The sequence below is a fragment of the Netta rufina genome (assembly GCF_964035555.1).
Source record: "Netta rufina genome assembly, chromosome: 2".
Lineage (NCBI taxonomy): Eukaryota > Metazoa > Chordata > Aves > Anseriformes > Anatidae > Netta > Netta rufina.
The window spans coordinates 57,672,052-57,698,577 of NC_140124.1; the positions used below are offsets into that span (position 1 = coordinate 57,672,052).

A 26,526-nucleotide genomic window follows, 5' to 3' on the forward strand; every position below is an offset into this window, starting at 1 on the left:
ATCCCTAAGAAAGCACTGGGCAACTCCAGAGGTATCAAGGGCATTGCTTCTGTTTCCACGGGATGCATCTTGGCTTGCTGCTCCTCTCTTCAGGTCTGCCAGCTGACACAGAGCACTTTGCTCCTCCACGCACTACAGCGTTATTTCAGACGAGAAACAGCATCACAAAATGAAGCAGCATCACGGCTCTTAAACATTTTTTCAGGACAGCTTTGTGCAGGCAAATAACCCTTTACACCATAGCCATAAATGTAAACTCACAGATGGGAGGAAGAAGTGGAACAGGAGCGGCAGGGCAGAGAAGTGAACAAGAGAAGTGTCAGCAACAGCAGGCAAGATGAGAAGTGGAAAAAAGGCCTGTGAATAAGCAGAAGAAAAGGCAGATAGGGGAAGGAAAGGGAAAGGACAACCAAAGGCTGGAATGGCATTTGAGAAAGGAGCAAGTTCTCATTTCTAGCAGGTATTTTCAATGATGGCAGTCTCCCAGTGAAACAGATAGCCTTTCATTCCTTTCCTCCATTAGGGGAACAGGAAGAAATGGTAAGAAAAGAACTACCTATAAAATTTGGGGCTTCACTTCTCCAGAGGCTACTCCCATTGAAGGCCAGAATCCAACAGGATGGCAGCCAGAGACATCACAAGGGCAGTCTCCAAATGAGATGTAGCAGCAGCGGGGCCAATACATAGCAGCAATGCCGTCTTGGGAAAGGGATTGGTGAGAAGCAGCAGATCCCACCGACTCGGTCTTTGCCCCACAGCAGACACCTGGTGCTGCCCATCAGCCACAGCTCTCCTCTGTGCCGGGCAGCAGTTTCAGCTACAGCGTTAGGAAAGTGAAGAAGAACAACCTGCCTCCTTCATCCGTTTCCACTCAAACCCAGAAATGTAACAACGCATTTTCAATATGTCTAAGATAATAGCTACAAATTCCCAGAGTCACGTGCATTCTTCTGAAAACCATGTCCAGCTTGAGAAATGGATGTGTTAACGTAAGTTAGGTCACAGAGAAAGGCAGAAGAACTGGACCACCCGCCCTCCTCAGCTAAAGGAGATCGCTTCTTGCTCATTTGCTTTGCAAATAAACCAGCAGCGCACCTATGGCTCGTTCCTGTTGGTGATCAGCAGCAAGGCTTCTAAGAAGCATCTTTTTGGATTTGCAGAAAAGGTAAATGTTTCAGCATGGGCTTCCTCCCGTTCATCCAGCATTCGTTAAGTCTTCAGTCAGAATATTAAAAAGGCCACAGATTGAGCAAAAACCTCGCTTTTCTCCTCGGTGAACCTTACTGCCATGTTTCTTGCTACATCCCAAACTTCCAGACAACATCCTTGCTCCTTGCAAAGAACATTCACCTCAGGTGCTCCAAAAAGCACCAACAGGGAACTCTGATACTTCATTCTCCCCACATCATCTCCCCGATACCCCTCTGAGAGCTGCCTGGTGCTGGAGGGGAAGGGGCAGAGGAGGGATGTGAACCCCCCGGGGCCAGAAGAAGCAAGTATTTCATGGATTCACGCTGACCTTTCCTTTGAGAGCACTGTCTCCACATCGTCATTCCTGATGCATGAGCACACAACTTCTGGGAAAAGATCCGAGTAGCTGGACTGCAAAAGGGATATTTGAGAAATCCTGTTTTACCATCATCCTCTGAAGCTTTCTTTGCTTGATTTTAGGGCCTCACGCAAAGATCGTTGAGTGGCGTGGCTGCCATGGATTTGGGCTTATCTTTATGGCTAGGAGTATAAAACAAACAAAAAATTGCTTGCTGCTGTTAATCATCATGAAGGGCTAGGGCAGATGCTCCTAGCAGCAGACCTTTTCCAGAAGCAGGCTGGCTGCAGACGATGCTGGTTACCAAACCACGTGCCAAGATGCCAGGCTGCTCTGCAACCTCTCCAAAGTCATTCATGCCACCAAGCAAACTACGGGGCCCATGCAATGCTGGATAAATTGTCATGCTGCCCTCTGTGCTGTTTGTTTTATGGATGCTTTTGTTAGGCAGGCCCTTTTTTTAATTAAAAACAAAAAGTCAGCCTCTTGGGGGATCTATTTTCCTTTCCTCTTCTAACTTCAGCACAAACACACTAGAAAAATTATAGCCACAGTACAAATAAAAATAGCTGAAGAACTTGCAGCTGTTGTTAATTTCCAAAGTATTCAACATTGCCCATTTAATGATGAAACAATATGCTCCAGTTTCAGTCCTGGCACAATGCTGTACAAACAGGAGGCAGATATTTTAGTTAGCGTGAACGCCAAAGGCAAGTAAACTCTTACAGCACCCAGAGAAAGGACAGGAGGACCACTGGACGTGCACAGAAAATGCTTCTTCCTGCCTTTTCTTTCTCATTTCAAGCCATTCGTCAACTCAGCAGTTGATAAGATCAGGCTCGCAGGCTTACTAATATGGATAGCTGGAAAAAAAATGTGCTCAATAAAAATTCACAATGTGGAAAACATTTTTACAGCTGAAGAGCTAATTTTTCCTTTCTATTTTAAGTACCGAGTGTTTCTAATGTGAAATGCATTACACAGGGAGGCTTTGCTCGCTTTTCGCCCTCAGAGTCTTTAACCAACTTGCCTAGAGTTAGGAATAATGGATTTCCTAGTTTAGTACAGAACAAAGTAATAAAGTGCTGGGTATTGCTAGGGAGCCAAAATGAAAGAAACCACGCATCTTAAGCTTTGCAAAGGTCATGTAAAAACTAAAACCACATCTAAATACTAAAACCGCTTTTGAAACACTGAAGAAATGCTTGTTTAGTTGCATCTCTTGCACTTCTATCTGCAGTTGCTAAGCATTTTCTCACACTTACCCACTTACAAATGAGACCCCACGGAGTTCACAGGCAGACAATGCTTATAAATTCACGCACACCACCCAACAGTAGCAATGAAATACAGAAGAAAATCTGAACTTAGGTACAGAAGTAAAATTTAAAGGCTCAGAAACAACAAGGAAATTGGGATACTTGATTGGAAATATAGACCTACTTCTGCTGGGCTTCATTGGCCTCGTTCACATGCACAGAGGCGCAGTGAGAGATCATACAGCCACAGCATTCAGCAGGTAACATTTAGTGGAAACATCTCCTCTTGTTAAGGGCCCACTGCTACAGCAACACTTAGAGCATGACAACTAAGGAACAGTTTTAAAGCAGGGAGAAAAAAAATACAATAACAGTCAAAGTTGACAGCATTGTCAAGGCTCTCCACTACGCTCAGACAGCTCTGATCTTTGACGGGAAAGAAAAGCAACCCAACTCCACAAGCAACCCTCTGGTGAGGCTCCTCCTGACCAGCCAAGGCAAGCGGTGCTGTCGCTCTGTGAGCGAGGGCTCTGCTACTCACTGCACGCAGCGGAGAGGCTGCTTTGGAGCTCTCTGTAACACCAAACACATCACTGCACAAGGCATAATTAAGGTGGCAAAGGAGATGTGGTTCAGACTGAAAAACAGTCATAAAGAATGGTTCCAGACACGGCCGGTGCCCGTTTGGTCCCATCACAGGGCAATACATATAACAAGCAACACACCCACTGGGGCTGCAGCCCCCCATGATAAGGGACCAGGCATCCATGGTTTGACCATCCAGGGCTGCTGCTCTGCACTCAGACAGGATCCACATGGTGCATCCCTGCCTGAGAAGATATGAGATACCTCAACATTTCGCCAAAGAAGGAGACTAGACCACAAAAGTAAATTTTTTTTCAGCTTCTGTGTTTCATACTAGAGATGTGATTAATGTATGCACCCTCCTGCACCTCTAATCAGCTGCAAAAATAGAAAACATCTCCACAAACAGAGAATCTCACACCAGGAGATGTACACCCAGCCATCACCAGGCTCCAATGATCCCCTTGCTACAGCTTTCAGAATGAGAACTTACCCGGCATTACACAGATGTGAACAGATCCTGCACAAGCACGAGCAGCCTCTGCACCCGTCTGAACCAGCCCACGTGCCATCAGTGGGACTCAGCAGCCTTGATCAAGGGCAACCTTGATGCAGGAATGCTTCCTTCACACCTCAATCCCAGCCCAGCAGGGCTTGCAACTATAGCATTACACCAGCTATTGCAACTAAAGGGCTAATTACGTTTTCCTTTTCCGAGTGGGAAGACAAAAAAGAAGATACAAACTACCACACCATACAGCTGTTTTACCATGGCTCCATGCTCAGAGTACTTTGGGAAAAAAATCACCACAGTAACACACATGATGCATATATTCATTTAAATTAAAAGAAAGGAAACGTCATCAGGAGAAATTCTCCAGTTCTGAACCCAAATACTTACTGACATTAGTAGGATTTTGCAGCAGGACAAGACACTGTTGGAATGCTTTACACGGTGTGTTTCTGTGTTGACTTTTTAATAATTCTCTTCAAGGAGTGTTTTGCTTGTAACCACCAGGCTACAAAGGTCCCTGCTTGTTCATGGAAGTGATCAGAAGCCCTTGACTCCAGCAGCTCATCCTGGCAGGGAGATCAGCCAGCACGAGACTGACAGCTAAATGGCAAAGATTACTGAAAATAACAGTTCCACAGTGCACCAAAAGTTTAAGGATGATCATTTGGAAATTCCTGTCTTATTTCAAAAACAGCGCTACAAAAACAAAACAAAACAAAACAAAAAAACACACACAACCCTGCCACTTCAAAAATCAAGCTAACGCAGTAATGGCATTCTTAATATGCTAGAAACATCTCCTTTAAAGCCAGCACACATCAGGAGATAGGAAACAAAAGAACGAGCATTCTTCAAAGGATCACAACTACAAAGGTAAGCCAAAAGACGTAAGGAAAGGAAGCACAAAGAACCAGGATGTCAGATCCTGAACTCTTAGACTGCTGCCAAACAAGAGCTACTGCTGAAGATACGTAAAACAGAATAATGTGAATTTAAGAACACGTGCAACCACGGCCAACTAGATGATTAGCAGATGTTCCATATGGACAGCAAAACATCTTAACAGAGAAACAAGACCTGGACCAGAAGGCAAGGTGATGATACACGTGCTGCTCACACAGTTCTGTGAAAGTGAAGAGACAAAAGACAAGACCCTACACTAATGCACTGAATGCTTTTCCAGGTTATACAGACAGGTAGAAATCTGAATTCCCTCATATGTGCCTGACACACAACCAACTAAATTAAAACATACCACATGATAGAGGCAAATTATTATTATTATTATTATTATTATTATTATTATTATTATTATTATTATTATTATTAAGTCTCTCTTTGGAGGTAATTTCATCCTCTCTCCTACCCCACGCTCTCCCTGAGGTCATCTGCATCTCTCTTCCAGCATCTGTCCTGTCTGAGCTGATGCTGCATTTTTGAAGTGCTCCAGCTGACCAGCCATTTCTGGGAATGCTCGTACTCTGTGCATGTCTTAGGGCAGCTTGAAATGCCGAAAGCTTTTCCTGGGAAGAGCAATCACATCTTTTAATTATACCTGCTGAATTCAAGAGGATATAACTCTTCACAGGAGAGCACCTGGGGTGCAGCCACGCCGGCAGGCAGCCCGCATCTCACTACGCGGGTACCGAAGCCTGAGCCCTGCTTTTGTTTCTTAAACACAGCAAAACACCAGAGGGTAATATATAAGCAGATGGCATTAGTTTGTACCTGATGAGGGTTAATTGGTAGCTTTACAGTTTCTGTACGCTTTGGAATACACAATATAGCAATTGTATAGGCACACTTACCAAACCTTAGGTAAACAGCATGCTCCCAGGATTGTGTTTGTCGTTCCCCAGTACTGAAGGCTTCAAGTGCTGGGTGTCACGACACCGGCACAGGTAACCACAGGCTTTGGGAAAGCCTGGGTCTCCTTTGGGCCTTGTGGGGAGACTCACGACCTCCAAAGCCAGCCCGCTGTGCCTGATGTGCTGCTAGCACTGCGGGACAGAGCAGAAGAAGAGGCCAGATCGGCTGGTCTCATGCATAAAATGCGAAACCTGTCAGGTCTCCGTGCACGCAAGTTAACTGGAAAAGCTCCTCGGGCTCCTGGGAAGCTGCCAGCATTGCTGGAAACATTGCAAAGGATATTTACAGAAGACAAAGGAAAAAGCCAGAATCTAAAGCGAATTATGAGAAAGCACTGACTTCTCAACCTCAAACAAAGAGTTCACAGCAGCCAGCACGCATAAGAGTGGGTCCCTGGATTCGCTGGCACTAAGCTGACTTCTTTTTGGAGCCAACTCTTGTTTTTGTCACCGCTGTTTTTCTTTGTCCAGAGCCAGTAATGTTGTTTTGCTAATGGTTTATGCAGGAGTACTGGAGCCAGCGGCACGCACACCGGTTGCTTTTATTGGTCTATTAAAATGAAATGAAGCTGGTGCTAAAGCTTTTATAATCATTTAGGATATTTCATTATTCATTCAGGGTAGAAAAGCAAGCAACAGCTCGTTACACAACTATACAGGTACAGTACATCTGTCCCTAGGTCTAAGGAGAAATCCATATGGGCTGAAGGGAAAATGAACGGGGGGAAGTCAGTTCTCCGGAGTTTCTGCTGGTAGAGGCAGCTGCTCACTGTGCTTAGCACTGCAGAAGGAAATAAATTCACCAGAAGTATGTCAGGATAATTACTATTCCGTATTTATCGTCTGTTGCATCTAGAAGCCCTAACCAGGAACCAGGACTCTGTTGCACAATCGCTACACAAAACTGGAGCAGGGACTACCCGAGTACAACACAAACAAAAAAAGGACCAGAAAGCAAGATGAAAGAAAGCGTAAAAGCAACCACTGAAGCAATATGCCTTTGTCGTGGCAGTGAACGGTCTCCAGACATCCGCCCAACAGCTGTCGAGTTCTGTGTTCACGTCACAGAGCCCACGGCAGGACCCGCACAAGGAGGAGATTGCGAGTGTTTCCTGAGAGCCTTTCCCAATGGTAAGGGAAACAGGCAACACGAAGGAGGCTTACTGAGGACGTCACACATTTATTTGAAGATTAGATTGGACTAGGAAGATCAAGGACCAGAACAGCAGCACGGGGCCTATACCCAAAAAGTCTCACTCCAATGCCCCTGTTGATGTTTTCACCTAACTAGCAGCAAAGTAGGAAGGTCTTGTAACAACGTCAAGGAGCGAACATCAGGGAGCAATAAGGAATGAGCCACCACGTTATTTTCTAGCACTAAATCCAGACTTAACGCTACCATTCACACCCCTCTGCTTCTGCAAGCCTGCCTCGAAGCACAGCATCAAACACCGAGTGCCCACAGCAAGCACATCAGCCTACCGAGCCCACAAATATTTTTATTTGGGATGTAGATCTCAACACGTCCTCACCAACAGTGTTCTTCCAGAAAGAGTGATTTTGCAATCCCATCTGTGCCGACAGGTTTGCTACCTGATCTTCTGGCCCAATGGCATCAGACAAGGCTTTATTTTGGCATTAGGCTGTCAATTAATCTCTTCTCTCTTTCATTTTTTTTTAAACCCTTATGAAGTGATGTTCTTGAATTTACTGAAAAAAATTTTAAAAGAAGTTGAAACTAAGTAGAGGATTGCTGCTTCCCAATTCAATGCAAAGAAAAGTAGCAAGTATATCTGTGACCCAAACCCTCAGAGGAATTTGACCTAAAGTTCAAACCACGATTTCTATGCTTGCATTTCCCGTCTTCCAATCAACCATCTCAGGTCTAAACTACGGTAATAAATCAGCTTTTAATTTATATGACAGGAATCACAGATCTCTGAATCTTGGTATCAGATATGCTTAAGACAGTACTCCTTAAAACAAACAAAAGAAGTCATTCACCAGCAAAATAAGGGCAAATCAAATCTCAAAAGGCTTTGCTAAACAGACTGCCTATATCTGGTGTTAACAAGAAGGGGCAAACAGGGGAAGCAGCATCCCTCTGAGCAACACACAACTTCATGTGCTTTTCCACAAGGAACATTAAATCTTGGGCATTTTTATCAAAAACTCTATACTGATGAACTAACTTACTACAGGCCCACACCTAGAGCTCATCTAGAAAAAAACTCATCACGCGGGCTCCTCAGCAGAGAAATTTTGATTTCATAATGTAAAATACAGTAACAGAAGCATTGGTTGTTAAGAACAGCAAAGCTATGGAGTCTGACTGTTTGGTATAACACAGATAAAAACATATATTCCAGTTACTTAACTCGGTTCTCTCTTGTATTCAGCTCACCAAATTAAGGCTCAAAAGCACCAAGCAGTCAAATTTGCCTGTGACTTCAAGGGCATCTTCAGATGCCTTCACGCAAGCAGAGCACAGTTCAGAGGTGCTGTACCACGAGGCGGACAACATCTTGGTACAGATGCCTTTGCCAGGAAGCACACATTTACATGGTGCAGCTCTTCTGAGTCAGCTGCTGACCAGCAGCCTTCCCTCTGCTGCTCACCCCACAGAAGTGAGCCGAGCATCTGCTGGAGAAGCGTGTGTGGATGCCGACTGCCTCCTGGCAGCCGAGCTCATCCCCAGTCCTCCAGGCTAAAACCTGGCCGTCTCTCCCTGCAGGCACACCCGAGCAGGTCTCTGAGCATTGAGTTTGGGAAGCGACGCTAGGCTGGCTCCTCTCCTGCCCAGTCTCCGCGGTGAACACGTACTGTTTTACCTCCTGTCCGGGCCTATCAAAAGCAGTGAAGCTTTATGAGGCATGAGTCAACACAGCCTTTGCAAGGAAGGTTTCAGGTCTTTAGCTCTGCGCTGAAAAGCCCTTTACGCCGCTAATAACCACATGCAGAGAAAGTCACAACCAACACTCAGTAGCACTACTGGAACCCGACTCAGGCCAATTATTTGGTTACAGTTCCTCACAAGCTTGGAGGTTAAAATTAGCTTTATTTTAACCATTGCTTTGAGCCGCAGGGCAATCCCAACTTTTCAGCAGACGCTTGTGAGAAATCTCCCCCTGGTAGCTCTTCCTGCACCTCCAACACCTGAGGAAGTCACAGCACCACGGCCAGGCACACATCTCACCCACCTCAAAAAAAAGGCTCAAAGAAACACCGGGATTCTTCCAACAGATTAAGTCTAAAAGACAGGAAATATTTTGAATGTGCCAGTCTTGACAAAGTCTTTTAAAATAAAACCAGCGTGGCAGTAACCTTTTATTTCCTATTTCAAACAAAATAAATGAAACATTCACTATTCAGTATAATCACTGCGTAATCACCGTTTTATTGAGCTTTAACCACATATCTCAGGGGCAAGCATAAAGCATTAATTACCCAAAACCCACACAAGGCAAAACATTTCAGATACACGCTCTCTGGCCCTATGGAGAGTTTGAGGCACAAACCAACTCATCTATCAAAAACATCTTCGGCAGGTCCATACACGGCCCCATTAAACATTCATATTTTCCCTACATGGTTGCAGTGGAAGAACCCATAACGCGTGATCCTGAGGATTTAAAATCCATGAACAGCCCAGGATGAGCTTGCGCCTGCAAGACGTGGACCACAGGATTCAGCACAACAGCTCTTCGAGGAGGAGCAGCTCTTCCCTCCCATGCAAGAGCTCCACAGAACTTAATGTGAACTTCATCTGGCTCGATGAAGCTTCACAGAGGTCTCTAATTTTAACCAACACGTCCCAAACAGCAGCACACCCCGAGGAGCACACGGATGAGCCCGAGTGGAAATTTGAGGGTGCTTTTCATGAAAGCACCATGATAAAGTCACAAAAAGGATTTCAGGCTTTAAAATAGATCAAAACCTCTGGGAGGCCTTTTCCACTTAAAATATCTTCTGACAAGCTTGGAAAGCACCTGGAAAACCACGGGGAACTCATGACTTTGAGATCACACTCAACTTTGCTTTGAGTAAGAGTTCATTTGAAAAAAATATCAGTGAAATTCCTTGAAAAAAATCACAAATCAGAACTGCATGGATTTAAATGGGAGAAGCTCGCTTCTTTTCTTGCAAAATGATGCATTGAAGTTCTGTAATACAACAAAAGAGGAAAATATCTCTGTACTGGGCTCTTCTGCGTGCAACAGAAGAAGCGACCGCCACCACCAGGATTCATTATGGGCTTTGCCAACAGCCTCAACCGAGGGACAGGGCGCTGGGGAGGTGAGAAGCATGGGCTGCATTTGCACTTGGGATTTGTTCAATCCAGGTCAGGTTTGAGGCACACACATAAGGCACATGTGTAGGAAGCTTGCTTCAACACTCCCTGCACTGCGCCTGCTTGATGGTGGAGCAGAGGAGCCTTCAGGGATGTTGTACAACCCAGCGCTATTTATGTGCATGAAGCTGGGAGGCTACGGGTAATAAAAATGCAAGGGCTCCTCTGAGCCTAAATGCAGTGTGCATCAAGAAGCCCGCAGAGCCAATTCTACGCGTTGGTACAAGGAACTTCTCAGCCTGGTTTGATGCTGCTAATGCACATGGTTTCATCTGAAAATTCTTTTTTTTTTTTTTTTTTTTTTTTTGTGTGTGCTATTAATTTCATCACAGAGAATCCTTTAATCCTCTGTTGACAACAGGCTGTCAGTGCTAAATCAATCCTGATTTGGGAAGGACAGCCCAAAACCCGTTCTCAGCGCAAAGTCCCTGCCTCAGGAAGGAACTGAGCACAGTAAGGTCAGGAACGCAACAGCCCAGCAGCAACCTGGCACACTGAAAAGCCACCAACCAGCACACTACGCCCAGGTGTTACACGGATCCATTTCAGAGTGGTCTTTAGGGATGGGTAAGGTAACCTGGGTGCTGCCTTCTCTGCTGTCCCCGCTGAACCACATTCCCCGTCTTTCCAGTATTGCCTGGATGCGCACTGCATCCATAACCCTACCGCGAGACACTCTTGGCTTAAAAAGAGGAGGGGAGAGAGATTTTTTTTTATGAGCTATTAAGTAAATATAAGTATTTCATATCAGCATATGAATTAGTTATTATGTAGTGACAGGTAAACTCCAGATGGTGCCAGCTTGATCTGAAACCTTCACAGAATCTTCTGAGGAACCCACCCGTATCAGGGGGTTGGGCATATGATTGCATTTTTTGGTTCTCAAACTAATTATTTCTTGCATTCCTAATTTAGTTATTTACTCTAAAGAAAACTTTGGGGTTTTGGCATCTGTTAAGCATCCCAAAGGATGCATCTGCAGAACACAGAGGTAAGAGAAAGAAGGAGGTAGTGCCTGTCCCCTTTCAGCGAAGCTGGTCAGCACGCTCTGCCAGGATGAGACAAATCTGTGTTCAGGTCACACGTGCACCCAGAGAGACCTGAGCTTCTCTCTCTTTCCTTGAAGTGAATGAGCCATCGGGTTACAGGAAAACTGAGGAGAAATCTCTGGTTTTTCTGCTGGCAGTATTTATGCTTGCATGAAATCCATAAATGCAGCACCACGTGCCCATCTGCACCAGCATCCAATCTCCACCAACAGAGAGCAGCAAAAAATGTGGGACATCCCACAGAAAAACGAGCAAGGACAGAATTACCTCCTGCCCCGACAGACCCAAGCAGCACCTGCAAGTCCCCCACCGAGGCACTTCTCAAGTCAGAGCTGTTTAACAGCAACCAAAAGACCTAACACTGACCACGAACATCTGTCCCTGGGTGGCCGCCTTTAACTTGCACGTACCCCCACTTCTGAAATGGTGCAACTGGAGCAAGCACTGCAAACACAGCTCTCCCTCTTTGAGGGGACATCCAAACCTCTGAGCAGCTTTACACCTGCCTTGACGTGCATTTCCTTTGTATTTTATACCATGGAGAAGAGGGGCAACAACAGGAGTTTAATTCCAGTATACCCCATCTCCTGCAGGCCAGGAGCTCTTCCAGGAGATGAGTGATAAACATTCAGATCATCCCGAGGACATAAAAGAAATACAACTGACCTCCCACAGGCTGGGTAAACGCCAAGTTTCTCAGAAAAAGGGTTCCACTCTCCTCTGGCCACATTCTGTAAACCTACACTTTCAATTCCTTAGCTTTCGGAAGTACATAAACAAATTCTGACCTTTTAAGAGCTGAAACTGTTTCAATGAGCTGTTGTTTCCATTTTGACTGAAACTTCTCAGCTGCACTGACCCATTTTGCAAAGCCTTGTCCTGGGACTGCTTTTTTTCAGAGAGCAATGAAAAACAAAAAGCAAAAATCCACAAGAACAAAAATCCTCAAACCCGAGCATCAGCTCTTGCGGTATTTCAGCGTGTACGAACGCAACACTACAAAGACAAGTTCACTCCATTTAGTCACAGATCCAAAGAAGTGGAATGCAGGTGAAGACTTTTTGCCAGTTCTTATTCTACCCAAATAGTCTAGTCTAGACTAGATTAGATCAACAGAAAATCATTAAGTCAAGTGTAGGTACAACCACAACACAAGTACAGTGCAGTGGTAAATATCCAGACACATAAATCAGAGGGTTATAGAGTGGTTTGGATTGGGAGGAACCTTAGAGATCATCTAATTCTGTCTAATGCACAGGGATGGGGCATCCTGGAATCAAAAGACTAGGTTAAAATGCATGGGATGCATTTACTCATCTTAGATTCAGTACTAGCAGGATGCACTGAACGAACACCAGGGTGACAATTCAGCATTCGCACAAAGCGAAGAGCCCCATTCCAAGAAGTTTTCCTCCAGACCATTCAAGTGCCTGGAAGGATTCATCCCATCTACAGGCTGTCTAGCAGGGGACTTGCAGAACTGCCCGTGTTTAATGGACCATGAAAAGGAAGTGCTAAACTGTCCTTCTGCACTGCAAAGCCTGTGCTTACACCCAGCCCAAATCAAGCGTTTACTGTGAAGTGAAAGAAGTTCCCGCACGCTGCACTGGGCTCAGAAACCAGCAGTCAAAAATATGAAGTTACTAATTGTGCCACTAACACTGCACGTGACACTTTCACTGCTTGCAGCCCACTCACCCACCTGCTCAACAGCTACGCACCTGGCTGGATGTGACTGGGGCAGGACACGGCACATTTCACGTTTCAGGAGTGCCACGAAGTCCTCCTGCGAGAGGTGCCTAAGAAGCACACTTATTGTCATTACAAGTAGTTGCGAGGTTTTTATGGGAAACCAGAATCTAAATGCTAGCTGTCAGAGACCTCTGAAGCGTAACAGCCCGATTTATTCTTAATTTGATTATTTGTATTTGAATAGAGCATGAAGAAATACCCTAAATTACAAATAGGTTTAATCTCATTTGGAAGATGGGTATTTGGAGAAGCAGTTACCATGAATACAGCTGACAGAAAAGCCTACCAAATCATGAAGAATAACTCCTGCAGAGCAATGTACAGCGCTGAGAGAGACAGGAATGTCGCTTTGGTGTTTGTGTGCGAGCGTGGTGGTTTTTTTTTGCGGTTATTAAAATCAGATACAGGGCTACAGGTTTCATTTTGCTACCTTCGGTTTGTGTCCTAGGAACAGGCATTGGGGCTGGAGCACCACCTCTGTCCCCACAGCTGCACACCAGCAGGACACCAGCCTCACCTCACCAGCTGCGAGCATCACGACAGATCCACAGGCACTTTATGCCAAGCTGATCCAAACGCAGTCCCAGACACGGCTGCTCATACGGATGGCCTCACAGTTAGGTCTCAATCCTTCCTCCAGACCCACGTCCTTATGAGTCCTTATGAGGGAGGCAGTCACCTTCGTGGAGATGTCCAGGGACTCATTACTGCTGCTCGAATAACATTTGCACACGCTGACAACGAAATGACAAGTGCCCTTCCTACTGCTGTGAACAAGGCTGTGGAGCTCTCCCTAAGCAGCATCAGAAAACCCAGCATTAATTGTCCCTTTAAGGATGGAGAAGCAAGGTTGTAAGTGTTCCTGCTTGAAGGAAAGCCTTTTTTTTTTTTTTTTTTTTTACAAAGGATCCCTGTTTCCCTGCCTCTCTAGATTCTATTAAAAGCTTGCTGCAGGAGCATTTCAAAAGGAAGCTCTTTACAAGTTATTAATTTGGCTCCATCAGGCACTTCCAGACAGCGGGATATTTGCAGACACTACTAATTTTCATCTTCGCAGGACCTGCTTTTGGAAATCTATTTAACTGAACGTTAACTCAATCTATTTAACCGACCCTCCTTCAGATGTTTAATGTCTTTCCAGCTGATTTTCTTGGAAGTTTACACATCGCAGATTAGGACCAGAGCTGAAATCCCCAAAACCAAGTAACTAATAATCCTCCCCCCACCACAGAGCGCTGCCACCGGATTCACTGAGGTTGGTACATTCCAGCTCACTTCCATGTTTTCCGCTGAGGACCAGCGACCTGCGTTATCAGAGCTGCATCTGGAATCCCAGAATACAGGGGAACATATGCTCAGACTAAAATTAATCACATTACATACACCGGATCTGACATTGCCAGTGCAGACAGTTTGGCAAGAAAAGCTTGTGCACGGCTTTCACTCCAGCTCCAAACGCTGCACTTCCTACCTGCACGCGCTGCATTTATATATTTTTAGCCCTTGTATTCAACTGTAACTAGGATATAACATTTTTCTTTGATCCTAGGCAGGCATTTTACAGACGTACCTCATAAATATGATGCAATTTCCAGCAACTTCAGAGCTTCGCTGGTGTTAAAGAATTAATCCAGTGGGCAAATTTGGTCTTCCTCCTCTTCTCACCACCCCTCATTTGCGTATCAGCCCATTAGGATTGTTCTTGCTGTGTTGGCACAGCTGCACGTTAACCAGCTCTCATCTTAAGGAGCTCCTCCAACAGCTCTCCCACACCTTCACGTGCGCTTGCACAAAACCTCTCCAACTGCCATCTTTTCCTAGAGGTGTAGTTTGAGATAAGAGAAGATAAATCCATTCAAATTCTGGGAATTGACACACGTAATTTTCTATTACCCATGGCAAAAAAAAATCCTGCAGGTCTGTCATGTTCTTTGCAGGGGTTCACAGAAAGCTTACGAGCAGCACGTGCCGTCTCCTCTTCCTCGTTACCATCTTCGTTATGCAACAGCCAGATGCTTATTAACAACGTTCCCCTAATGCTCTTTTGCCATGGCAGCAACAGCTGTATATTCCACAGCTGACACCCTCCTGAAGAGAGGAGGCATAAATAGGAAGGAAAAAGGGTCTGCACACAGGGCAACCCTCTGTAATGAGGTCACCAGTGCTGTGAGGAAAATTATAGGGATAGAAATCACGCTGAACCCTGAAATCTTGACACTAACATATAAAAAAAAAGCACAGAAACAGATATTCAGGCAAAGCGGGCTGGATGGAAATACACATTTCTTTCAAGCAGAAAGGAGTATTTTTTCCTATCTGTATCCAATGCCTAATTGCAGCACACTGAAAATGGATTTATGGGGCACTTAAGTGCAGATGGTACACCCTTGGGAGAAGGCCTCTGCAGGCAGAGGAATGTGAAGAAATGGTGGGAGAAGCAAAGTCCACACGGGACATGGTTGTGCCAGGGCTGAATCATAGCTGGGACAGAAGAAATCCTAGAAAAGAAAGAGGGGGAAAGCAGAGAAAACATCTAGGGGATGAATTTTAAAAAGGAAATGGGGACTCAGCAGCCAAGAAAGTAGAAGTGCTTGCTGGCAGCATCAGAATCATGAAATCAGTAATGCACAAGGAGAGAAGGAAGCCACCCAAAGCCAAGAGGAGTGGAACAAATATCCAGAGCAAGCCTGGAAGGAGAAAGAAATGGGGTCAGAACTGCAGGTGGAGATAGGTGTACGTGGCAGCGTGAAGACAAACTGCTGCCTGAAGCTCAAGCTGGAGACACAGCACCCATAAAGCAACTCAAGGTAGAGATGATGTGGCTGCAGCAACAAGGAAAGGTGACAACGATGCCATCAGGAGAGTGTACTGGAGGAACAGGGGAAAAAAAATAAATCACACACAGAAAACCAAGAGTAGGGGAAGCCAGAAATAAAACGGGCAGCCACCCAGACTCCAGCAGTCGAGCTAAGAGCTGCGGCAACATCTTAAGGGCTGGGATCCGTGCTCTGAGATGAATCACTGGTGCTAAGAAAACTCCTTTTGCTCGTTTCCTCTCCCCACCAGAGTCTCTCGCCCCCCTGCCGCCTTCTCCTGAGCTATCCTTGGCTTACCCCCGCGCGCTTTTCTCAGGGCTGAGAGATTTTTAAGGAGCGGCATCCTTTTTCCCCCCAAGAGCTGTGTGTCCCCCCCTCCTTAGATTTCAGTTAGCTGTACGTGAGCTCTCTCCAAGCCTTGGCTGCATCTGATTTTTTTTGTGAGTCACCTCCCCCTGCGCAGGGGAGGCAGGCAGGAGCGCACGCAGCTCTCTCAGTCGCCTCAAAGCAGCCCAGGAGACTTCTTGCTCCTCACCGGGAGCTGGGCACGGGCCAGGCCTTGGTGTGCCAGATACCTCACGGGGGACACCAGCACGAAAAAAAAAAAATATAATACAGCCTGGGAAGCACGGGACAGTGCTAAGCTGGGGAGCCTGCACACCAAGGCAGCCTTGCCGGGCCTGCTCCCACCCACAAGGAGCCCGCTTGGGGCTCCTCTGTCCAGCGGCTGGGTAGCGAGGGAAGGCAGGCTCCTTCGCCAGCTATTCTTAGGCTCACCGGAGAAGCGATCGCGGAGCCACGGGGTTACATAATCTCTTTTATATAATCGGTACCAGGCTCTGCACTTACGCAACGCGAGCCGGGCGCGGGGAGCAGGAGCAGGCAGCCGGCTGGCAGAGCCCCGGCAGCGGGGGCCAACTCGAGTCGACGGAGCTTTTCAGAGGCAACAGGGGACAAACGCCTGCCCTCGGCCTGGGGAAGGCACAAGTATCACCCACCAAGCTCGCACTGATCCCAAAAACACTCGGAGCAGGGCCTGCCCACATCCCAGGCCTGTCAGGATGCCGGGGCCAAGGGGACGTGGCACGGCGCTGAGCGCTCGCTGCCATCAGGCAGGGCGGCTCCGCTGACTTTTAATGGGCTTTGGATGGGGCCCAGGATTAGGCCTTTAGTAAAAATAGGAGGTCAAGATTACCACAGAATTAAAATAAACTTAATCCAAATGCCCTTGGATTTATACCACGGCCATGCCGGCAGGAAAACCCGGGCTGGCTGCTGCCACACAGAGCTCACAGCGTGCGTCACGGCGGGCACCGGGGACAGCTTCACCTCCCCAGATCTTTGGGGCACGCTCCAGCGCATCTCCTGGTGCATTTTCAGTACTCCAATGCCTTCTAGCTAACACAGGACATCCACACACACCGTCGTCATGTATTGGGTACAACAAGACCCAATATACCAATGTTTGCCCAGTGCTTCAAGGAACCAGCATCAGAAGTGCTACCTTCAGTGAGATGCCCATTTAAGCCCTGCACGCTGAAAACATGGGGTGTTTCATGAAATACAAGTTGCAATCTCCAGATCTCACATCTCCAGGTCCTAGGATATTTTACCATTACCGCGCATAGCGCTGGGCATTGGTCAGAGTGTAGTTACAGCTGTGGACTGCTGCCACTGGGGGCAGAAACAGAACTGTGAACCCCCAGGACAACAGGGTATATGCACTGCTAAAAACAAAGTCCTCTTTCTCTAAGCACCAAAGGGACAGAAAACAGAAGACAGAACAGAATCAAGGCTTTGATCTCAGCTCACCTCCTTCGAGTGACGCTCAAATCCAAAGGTCTCTGCCTTGGCATTTTCTCAGGGTTAGGAAACTAGCGGTATTTGGCTATTATTTAGCACTTAACTGCCTCCTCTGCTCTCTGGTTTCCCTAGCAAAAACGCAGACCATCCCAAACAACACGTAGGCAACCTCCTGGCCCCAGCCTGGCACATGCTGCTGGTTTAGGCAGGGTCACGGGCACAAGCTTGGGAATATAGAGTGCCATTGTTTGAGTTACGACAACGAATGGAGCAGCTTAATGTCATCCTACACCACCTCGAAATCAGGGGTGACCCAGTTCTGAGGGTTTACTCAATCCCAGATGCTATTATTCCTTCTGTGTTACAGACGGGAGATGTGAATTGTTGTAGTCAAAAAGCAGAGCAGGGGAAACTCCGGGTCCCCCACACAAGGCGGTGCTGACACGCGTTTGCCTGCCGTGTCAGTGCTGCTGCTACCTCCGGACAAGCCGCTGTCCTCGGCACTGCTGCTTCACTTCTCAAACCCCTGAAAATCACGGCTCTTGTTAGGGATATGACATTTGCCTGGGATAGACAAGACAGCACTCGAGACGGGAACAGCTCACGTCAGCTTCAAAAAGAAAAGCAAGCCCTAGAGAAGCAGATTTAAGACTCCTCACACCTCTGTTCTCCCACTTTTCCTCCCCCTCTTCAGGCTAGACAGCTGTCTGGCCACTTGAAAGCATCATTTTCGGAGTGGAATGTTTCCTCCCCTGCTTTGGACTGAAATCTCCCCAAACTTAGTGGCACTGAACAGATTAAGGTGGAGTTTTAGACCTTCCCTGTGCTGGTTTGAACCTTTGGCTCCAAACATAGCGGGGAAGCGCAGCCCTGAGCTGGGAGCTCGGACTGTAAGGCAGCCAACAGTGAATTTCTGGATCTCACTTGCACCAGCCCTGAGATAATTATCTTTAGCGATGAGCAATACATTTTCCCCCTCGAGGAGCACAAAGGAAAGAAAACACTTGCCTGACTCATCCTTACCCAGTTCTCACATCGACAGATAGCAGTGTGCTTAGAGCCACCCGCGAGGAGCGCCTGTGCTGACTTTCCTCATTTACAGAAATATCGCAAATTAAATAAAAAACAGTTCCACCTGGACAATTCCTCTGGTGGAGACCATTATACCACGTGCTCTATTGCACTGTCATTCCCCGCGAGGAGTCGCCGAGCAGTACAAGCACCGTAACTGCAAGCTGCTGTGCTCACACTGAGCGGACTGCACGCCACGCAGCGTGGCACGAACTGCTACACTCCTCTGTTCAGGTGAGCAGTCTCTCCTATCAAGGAAGGCAGAAATACAGGCTCAGGCCAGGATACACAAGAGAATTTTGTTGGCCTACCTAAGACAATAATGCCAGGAAAAAAAATAATACACAAGTTAGAAGCAACTTAAACACGCCTTTGTCTCATTGTCTTCCCACCCAATACACACACCCAGACAAAGCCAGCACCGAGACCCCTGCCACCCTTCCACACACTTACATTCCTCTCACTTAGTATTTTCTTTTCAGGGTTCACACAATGGCGTGGGTTGGAAGGGACCTTAAAGACCATCTAGTTCTTCCTTCTCTGTCTGTTTGCATCTCCTTCAGGAATACACCTAACTAGAGAGGCATCGAATGATGCTAAATGTGCTCACCTTAACCTGACATACCTGAAGGCCAGACTCACACAGGCATGGGCTGCACGTATGGATGTGTATGGTCCTAACCTCTAATGCCACCAGCACGAGACCTGAGAAGGACGGATTCACCCTCAAAACTCTTGCCAGCTATTAAGTTGCGCGACACCATCAACATCAGAGGCAGGAGACCTCTGGGGGTTGTTTGTTTGTTTTTGTCTCGTTCTTACCCACAGCACGGGAGTAGGAAAAGATTCAATCAGGAAAGGTAACAAATGGGATTGTTCCCAAGGACACACAGGCTGTCAAATCAGACAAGCGGCGGTGTGCAAAAATTCGTAAACAGAGCTGCTTTCCTACATGAGCAGGAAAAACAAACAACAAAACTGCTTACAGAGGGCAAGAGAGCAGCCAGGGCTGGAGCCAGCCTGGCCCTGGGCAGGGTACACGCCTGGTGCCATGCTTCACCACGCTCAGAGGACGGCTCTTCTCCACGGTCATTAAACTTTGATCCTAAGGCCAGATCACACCATCATCAGTAAAAGGGACGCAGCCGAGGTTTTCTCTTTCAGACCTGCTTTTAATTGATGCTCCAAATGAGAGAGCCCCATCGGATGGAGAAGGAGCACCAGAGGAACGCCGGGTTGGCCATCGCTCACCAGCTGGGCTCCAGAACCACAGCTTCTGCTGCAGCAGAAGGGACCAAGGGACCTTCCGTGGCCACGCTCTAGAGCCACAACCCCTCAGCTGAACAGAAAGGGCCGGGAGGTCATCAGCTCCAGGTCGAGCACTTCAGCTCCAATGAACACTTTGCAAGCGATGGCTACTGCTGCACAAACCTCTGCCGGCCCGAAGGAAAACTACCTCCATTTTTCCTCATCCTCTTTTTGGTGACTGCAGCTCCTGATGCGATTTCCCCACAGCCCAGCCGCCTGATAAGCAGCCCGGCAGGAGCAGGCAGCTGGTGGCGGGGTTGGGAAGTGCCCTCGCCACACGCAGCCTGCATCAGGTACAGATCAGAAACCACTTCTTGCTAATTCCTCCCCGACAGCTCTGCCAGACTGAAAGCTGAGTCAGACAGAAAGAGGAAGAGATTTTTTCGTCGAGTTATTTAAAAGGCAGGTTTAGTTAGCGCCTATTTAGCACAAAGCTGAAGGCACACTTGAGAAGAAAGACATTTTTAACTTCCCAGCGCAAACTTTTCCACTTAATATGCAAGAAGCCTGTCAAGGCACATCATTCTCATTAAAATACACACTTCTACGCCTTTTGTAGTCCTTCACAAATGGCAGGGAAGTGACAATATCCACGGTTTGAGACCTTATCTTTCTCTTGTCTTGCATGTGCTCTTTCACACCTACAGCTCCGGGTTGTGACCCCAGCCTCCAGACAGAGATTTGTTGCCCAAAAGACACTACTCAAGGAAAGAAAAAAACGATCCTTTTAGATAGGTTTTTTATTCTTACCACTTGCTAGTCAGAACAGAGTTTTTATTTGCCATAACAAATACTAATGGGATTTCAACAAAGCCTTCAGCAAAAGGCACTCACTGTGGATACAGGTACGCTGCTGAGGACACAAACCCATGGGGCACCTTCAAAAACGAGGCTGGCCACTGCTTTCTGAAGTGTGTCTGACTGAGATGGATTTTACTTGATATCACGACAGATTAGGAGTACACAGGCAGCTACCTTGGCTGACCCAGAAATCAGGTTTATTTTTTTAAATTCAGTACCATCAGCTCAAGCATCACTCTGCTCCTGTCCCTACATTCAGCCTACACAGATGAGAAGGGCAAACTTGCATTTGGGCACACTTATTCCAGTTCTTCCTAACCCAGTCCTACTGCAGCAACCCAAAATAAATTTGCATTAAACCAAGAGTTTTTCCTTGAAGCCTTTTTTTTTTTTTTTTCCCTCCACTGATTTTAGCTAAGACCGTTTTAAAAGAGCAGCTGAAGCCTGAAGGCATGCTTGGGTCAAGTTTAACACATCCGTCCAGACACCTGCATTAGCTGGGCGGGAAGTACCACGGTCAAGAGCGTCAGAGGACTTTCTTTTTATAGAGAAAGCATGACAGAAGGTGCTAAGCATTTCTGACTGCTTTAAAAGAAAAAAAGAAAAAAAAAAAAAAAAGTAAATCGGTTTTATAGATGCTTTTTCTGATGGGGAGAGGAAAGCACCAAAAAACCCCCTGCACAACTATTCACGCCTTCCCTTACAGGATGCAGATGGCACTCGGACACCTTGCCTTTCCCTTCCCTTCCCGCAGCTAACACGAATCCTTCTCCTCAGCAGCCGGAGCAAAGTGAGAAAGGGCCGAGAGCTCAGTCCTCCTGCCTGGAAGCCACAGCCCATCTCACTGCTGTCAAGAGGCAGGGAAGACTTGCCAGCACCAGTTGGATCACGAAACGATTAATCCTAAATTCTCTCCTGCCTTCACTCAGCAAAGCAATAGCTACTTCCCATCCAGCAGCAAGACAGTCGGAAAAATAAAAGATTGCCTAAGCTGCTAAGCCCCTGTGTAATAAAACTAGCAAGCAGCAGGGAGTACGCGGGCATGTCCACGCTAACTCCCCCCCAGAAACTCTAGTGCAGCCTCTTCCCATCACAGGTTGAGGAAAGGATCGTGCTTCTCACCACTTCTGCTTATCCAAAGCCCATAAGAGTTAAAAACTTCTGCACTCCATCAGCAGGACGACGTCAGTGGGCTTTCACGGAGAGGGACACCAGAGAGAGAACCTCGGTGTGCAGGGGTACACACATTCCTGGAGCACATACATAAAGGAAGCCCTGACAGGTAATGTAAAACAAACAAACAAACAAACAAACACCTATATGTATATATCAGAACCTGCTAGGATTATTGGGAAGATGCCCACAACTTCCAGAGCTCTGGCTGTGCTTATCATCATCCAAACTTGGTGGGCAAAAAGCTTCAGAAGAGCCAAAGACTTTTGGCTTATCTTATATGGTAGAACCTCTCCTGTTGAAATCCACTTACAAAAATAATAAAAAGCTTCACACAGCAGTTACCCAACTGGGAAGAAGCTGGCCAACTTTGCTTTTTACTTGGATAAATCTTACACGACAGACTGTCACAAGCACTTGAATGTTATTTAAAGTTAAAACATTTTGCTGTTCACATTACATGTCTGTTCTTCTGCTCTTTAAGGAAAAAAGGCGCTTGACTCATTTGTAGTATCTCCCATCTGACAAATTAACAAGATAATAATTACACTCGCCATTTTTTTTCCAACCATCCAATTATCAATATTTCTATCAGCATACACGTTATAATTTCTAGTAATGAGAAGCTGAGCGTGCAGAAACTAGTTCCAGGGTTGCTTTGGACACACCACAGAGGCCAACCAGAAGCTTAGGCGGCTAAAATTATTTGACAGTTCTCAAGAGCAAGGCTACCCAGCAAGCTACAAACCGAGCTGCCCTCAGCACAAGTCACTCGACAGCTCCTCCTGGACTACCACCAGCAGCATCCTCTGCTGGGCTTCAAAGGCTCAGCCCAGCTTCCCATCCACAAGCTCAGTGTCAGCCTCCCAGCTCAGCCTGGCACACCTGCAGCTGCAGGAGAGGAACAAAAAGCGCTTGTTCTGAGAAGCAACCCACCAGGAAATAGCACGGTGCCCACATTCAGGCTGAAAGCAAGCTCGTTTAATCATACGGGGAGGGAAGAGGCTGGTTTAGTTTTATTTTTTCTCATCCCAAAGACAATGCCACTCATTAAAGCCAAATGCGAGCAAGCCTTGGGTTGTCTGAAGAAATAAAATCAGAAAGTCTTGATATACGCCCCCAGCCTACCAAACAGACGTCATGAAGGCACTCCTCAAATCACTCCATTAAATTGAGAGCCATCTACCCACACAAAGTTGAGACAAAATACAGTCCTGACAGAGGAAGAACTACATGCTGCACTAGTTAGCAGGACTGCTGGCTGAGCAAGCGTCCCAGCAAATGCTGAACACACTATGGGTCTGCCAAAAATCCAGCCTCTTGGTGAAACACAGAGTTTCAGGCAACTGTGGTTAGTAACACACTGCTACCTCCAGGTAGCTGAATTAATTTGAAGAAGAAAGATGGATGAATATTTAACAGCATTCATTTCTTCCTGCAAGAACCGAAATTACCTATCTAGTCATCCATCTCAAGAGTTCCTCGTTTTAGCTTACACATTCAACCAGACAACGATGACAAAGTTGTGAGCAAAACTTATGGCATCTTTGGTTTCCCTCCTCACAGCATCGTCTTCTCAGAGCATAGTTATCTGGGTCTTGGAGTTAGGGATATTTCTCCCATTGTAGAGGGTGGGGGAGAAATAGGAATAGCATTGTAAAAGGCTTTGTAGTTATAGTAGAAAACAGTTGTAAAACAAGAAAACTCTGGATTAATTCCTCTTTCCTGCCAACACAGCAGTCCGTGTGTTTCCGTAATTACTGTATTTCAAGCTCTTCTAGAGGAAGGACGAGTGTCCTAGCATCAAGCGCCAGCAGTTTCTTACACGTAAATCCTGCTCTGATAACGATGCCTTCAGTTGCCTTGGTGCGATCAGCCACCAGCGTGTGCCAGCACCTTCCCCTCAACCCCCCTTTCTCGTCTTCTCCCTTAAATTAGGAGCAGCAAACAAAACATGACCTCCCAGGGGAGCGCAGCGCCATGGCTGGAGTCCAACCTGCAAGTCACAAAGAAGCTCTCCACACGCCCTGAATTGGATGTACACCTCCTGCTGAAGGAGCTCAACCCTCTCACCGGCAGAAACAGCAGCCTTTAGCACCCGTTTGGACAGAAAATACACGCACATCTTATGAGTATTTTGCGTATTTTAAGCAAGGAGAACTTTAAACATCAGCAAACTACTGCAAGCTGCTCTGAAGAGCTCAGTGGCTTTTTCCCCCCATTATTCAGATAATAGTGAAAGCCATTTGTAAAATGCTGAACGGAAAATATACTCACACTAAAATACTAATTAAGATCATGCGGAAGGTGCAAATAGACTTAAAAAAAAAAAAAAAAAAAAAAAAGTAACAGTGCAATCTCAGATAATCGCCCATACAGAAGTTAGCACAGAGCACAGCAAAAGTTTCAAATACCAGAAACCTTCTAAAGAGCCAGATGTCTCTGATTAGTTATTTAAACTCTCCGTGTTCTGTTTCTGGGCTTTTTTTTTCCCCCCTGTAGAGCACAACTTAAAACAATTTGTATTACTTCTTATTTACATCTCATTTAAAAAGGTATCTTAAGTACTTCCAAAAAAAAATAATCCACAGAGCCAGATGGCAAAACAAACATTCTAGATCAAAAGGGAAAAATAATAAAAAAAAAAAAACCACAACACCAACAATCCACCATTAAAATCAGTATAAAAGCCTAAATAACAGCACCATGGGCTACATCCAAAGAAGATTTATGCAAATTACTTTTTCAGGCAGGCAGGATCTTTTTCAACAGAACACACATCACCGAGTGGAGACACCTGATCACGCTGATCCTGGCCACGCAGAGATGAATAATCCCCCCTGGGGGACTCCATCGCCCATTTCATTAATCGACATTTTGCCATTTGTACTTTCTGAAGAGCTCTGGCAGAGTCAAGGAGCGATCGCAGGCCAGGCCCTGGGCCAGGTTTACAGCCGGGGTAATGAGATGCAGCCCAATTAACTTCAAAAGAGTTGCGTGTGTTTACATTAAATGGCAATTCTGATCAGAGCGTTTTAATGCGATGATAATGGATGACATAGTGGGCAACGTACCAGGAATCGTTCATCTGTGTAGGTGGCATAAACATATAGTAAACACCGTATTCATGAATTATATTCATTACCGAAAACAGTAATTATACAAGCCAGCACTCCAGCTTCTATGTATGGGTTTGTTCGGATTTTTTTTTAAAAGTATTAATTCATTTTGTGCCTAAACCCCATAGAGGCAACACAGCTTGCTGCACCTCCCAGACCTGCAGCCGGCCAGCCTGCGAGCACTGAGGGCTTTATAAAGCTGCGAGCATGTCTCGGATAAGCCCAGGAGCATCGCCAGAGCCATCTCAACAAGTGGAGGAGCCAGGGACCAGCAGCAGGAGCAGGATGGCAAACCCACCGTGGGGACCGAGGGTGGGCAGCGGTGCCCTCGGTAGCGTGCCTGAGCTTCGAAGGCAGGAGGAGAGCCAGCTCCCCGCCCGGCCAGCGGGCAGCCGTGGATCTCCCTGCTAAAAAAGGGAAGAGTTTTCCAGCCCTGTGACATAACTAGGTGGCACAAATCCCCTCTCGGATCAACGTGAGCTGCTGTTTTCCTCGCCGTAAGCGCCGAAGCCGCGCTGCCAAGGCTCTCCCAGAAGTTTCGCACGCTGCTCCTCACGCCGAGGCGACGCCGCTGCGTGCCTGCCTTCCCACCTACCTTCTGCCCACAAAATGACACTCCAAAAAATAAAAAATAAAATAAAAAACGAAAGAAAGAAAGAAGAAGCCACCTTCCACTCTCACCCCTCCTGAAACACACCAGCTCGCAGGGCCAGCCCCCGATCACCGCTGCCAGCACCCCCCAGCCCCGTCCCCCTGCCCGCAGCTCCCTGCCCGAGCCCAGCTCTCGGCGAACCACCCCGCGGTGACCCCACAAAAACACAGACGGCAGCGGGAAGGAGGCAGGTCGCTGCCGGCGGCGACACCCGGCGAAGCTCCTCGCCTCCCTCCCCGGACCGCGGGGGTCGCGGAGCCCATCGCGGCCGCCCCCTGCCCGGCCTCACCTCCCACAGCAGCGACAGCAGCAGCGCGACCCCCGGCTGCAGGCGCCTCATGGCGCCCCGTCCCCGCCGCGCCCCCGCCGCCTCACACACGCCCGGGCAGCGCCATGCCCGGCGCCCGGGGAAGGGGCGGGCGGCACAAAGGAGCCCCGCACCGCCACCGCCACCACCACCACGGCGGCTGAGGGCTGGGAGAGGCGGGGAGAGGCGGTGCCCGCCCCGGGACCGCCCCGCTCCGCTCCGCTGCCCGGCCGGGAGGAGGCGGTGGCCGCCCTCGCCCTCGCCCCTGCCTCCCCGGTGAAGGGTGGCGGCGACCGGAGCGCGAAATGGCGGCGCCCCCTTCCCCGCGGGGCAGCTCCCGGCGAGCAGCCCGAGCCCCCGAGGCAGAGTCCCCGAGGAAGAGGAGGAGGAAGGGGCAGCGCTGCCCTGCGGGTGGGGAGCCGGAGCTGCGAGGGTGGGCTTCGCCCCTGCGGGTGTGCCTTGGGGCTGTGCGCCCGTCGTGGTCATTCACACGCTGTATTAATTACCAACAGCCCCCGGCCACCTTGTCTGAAAGGTCTCAGGACTTGC

The 26,526-nt window shown here is 47.4% G+C and overlaps 1 protein-coding gene across 1 annotated transcript in view; it reads right to left on the bottom strand.

The window, feature by feature from the left end:
- VOPP1 (VOPP1 WW domain binding protein) overlaps positions 1-26,131 on the bottom strand; it is a 59,439-nt gene extending 33,308 nt beyond the window's left edge. Inside the window, exon 1 of the mRNA XM_084283122.1 lies at positions 25,960-26,131. Within this exon, the coding sequence (XP_084139248.1) occupies positions 25,960-26,010 (51 nt within the window). The 5' untranslated portion in view covers positions 26,011-26,131. The remainder of the gene's footprint in view (positions 1-25,959) is intronic.
- Between the last annotated feature and the right edge of the window lie 395 nt (positions 26,132-26,526).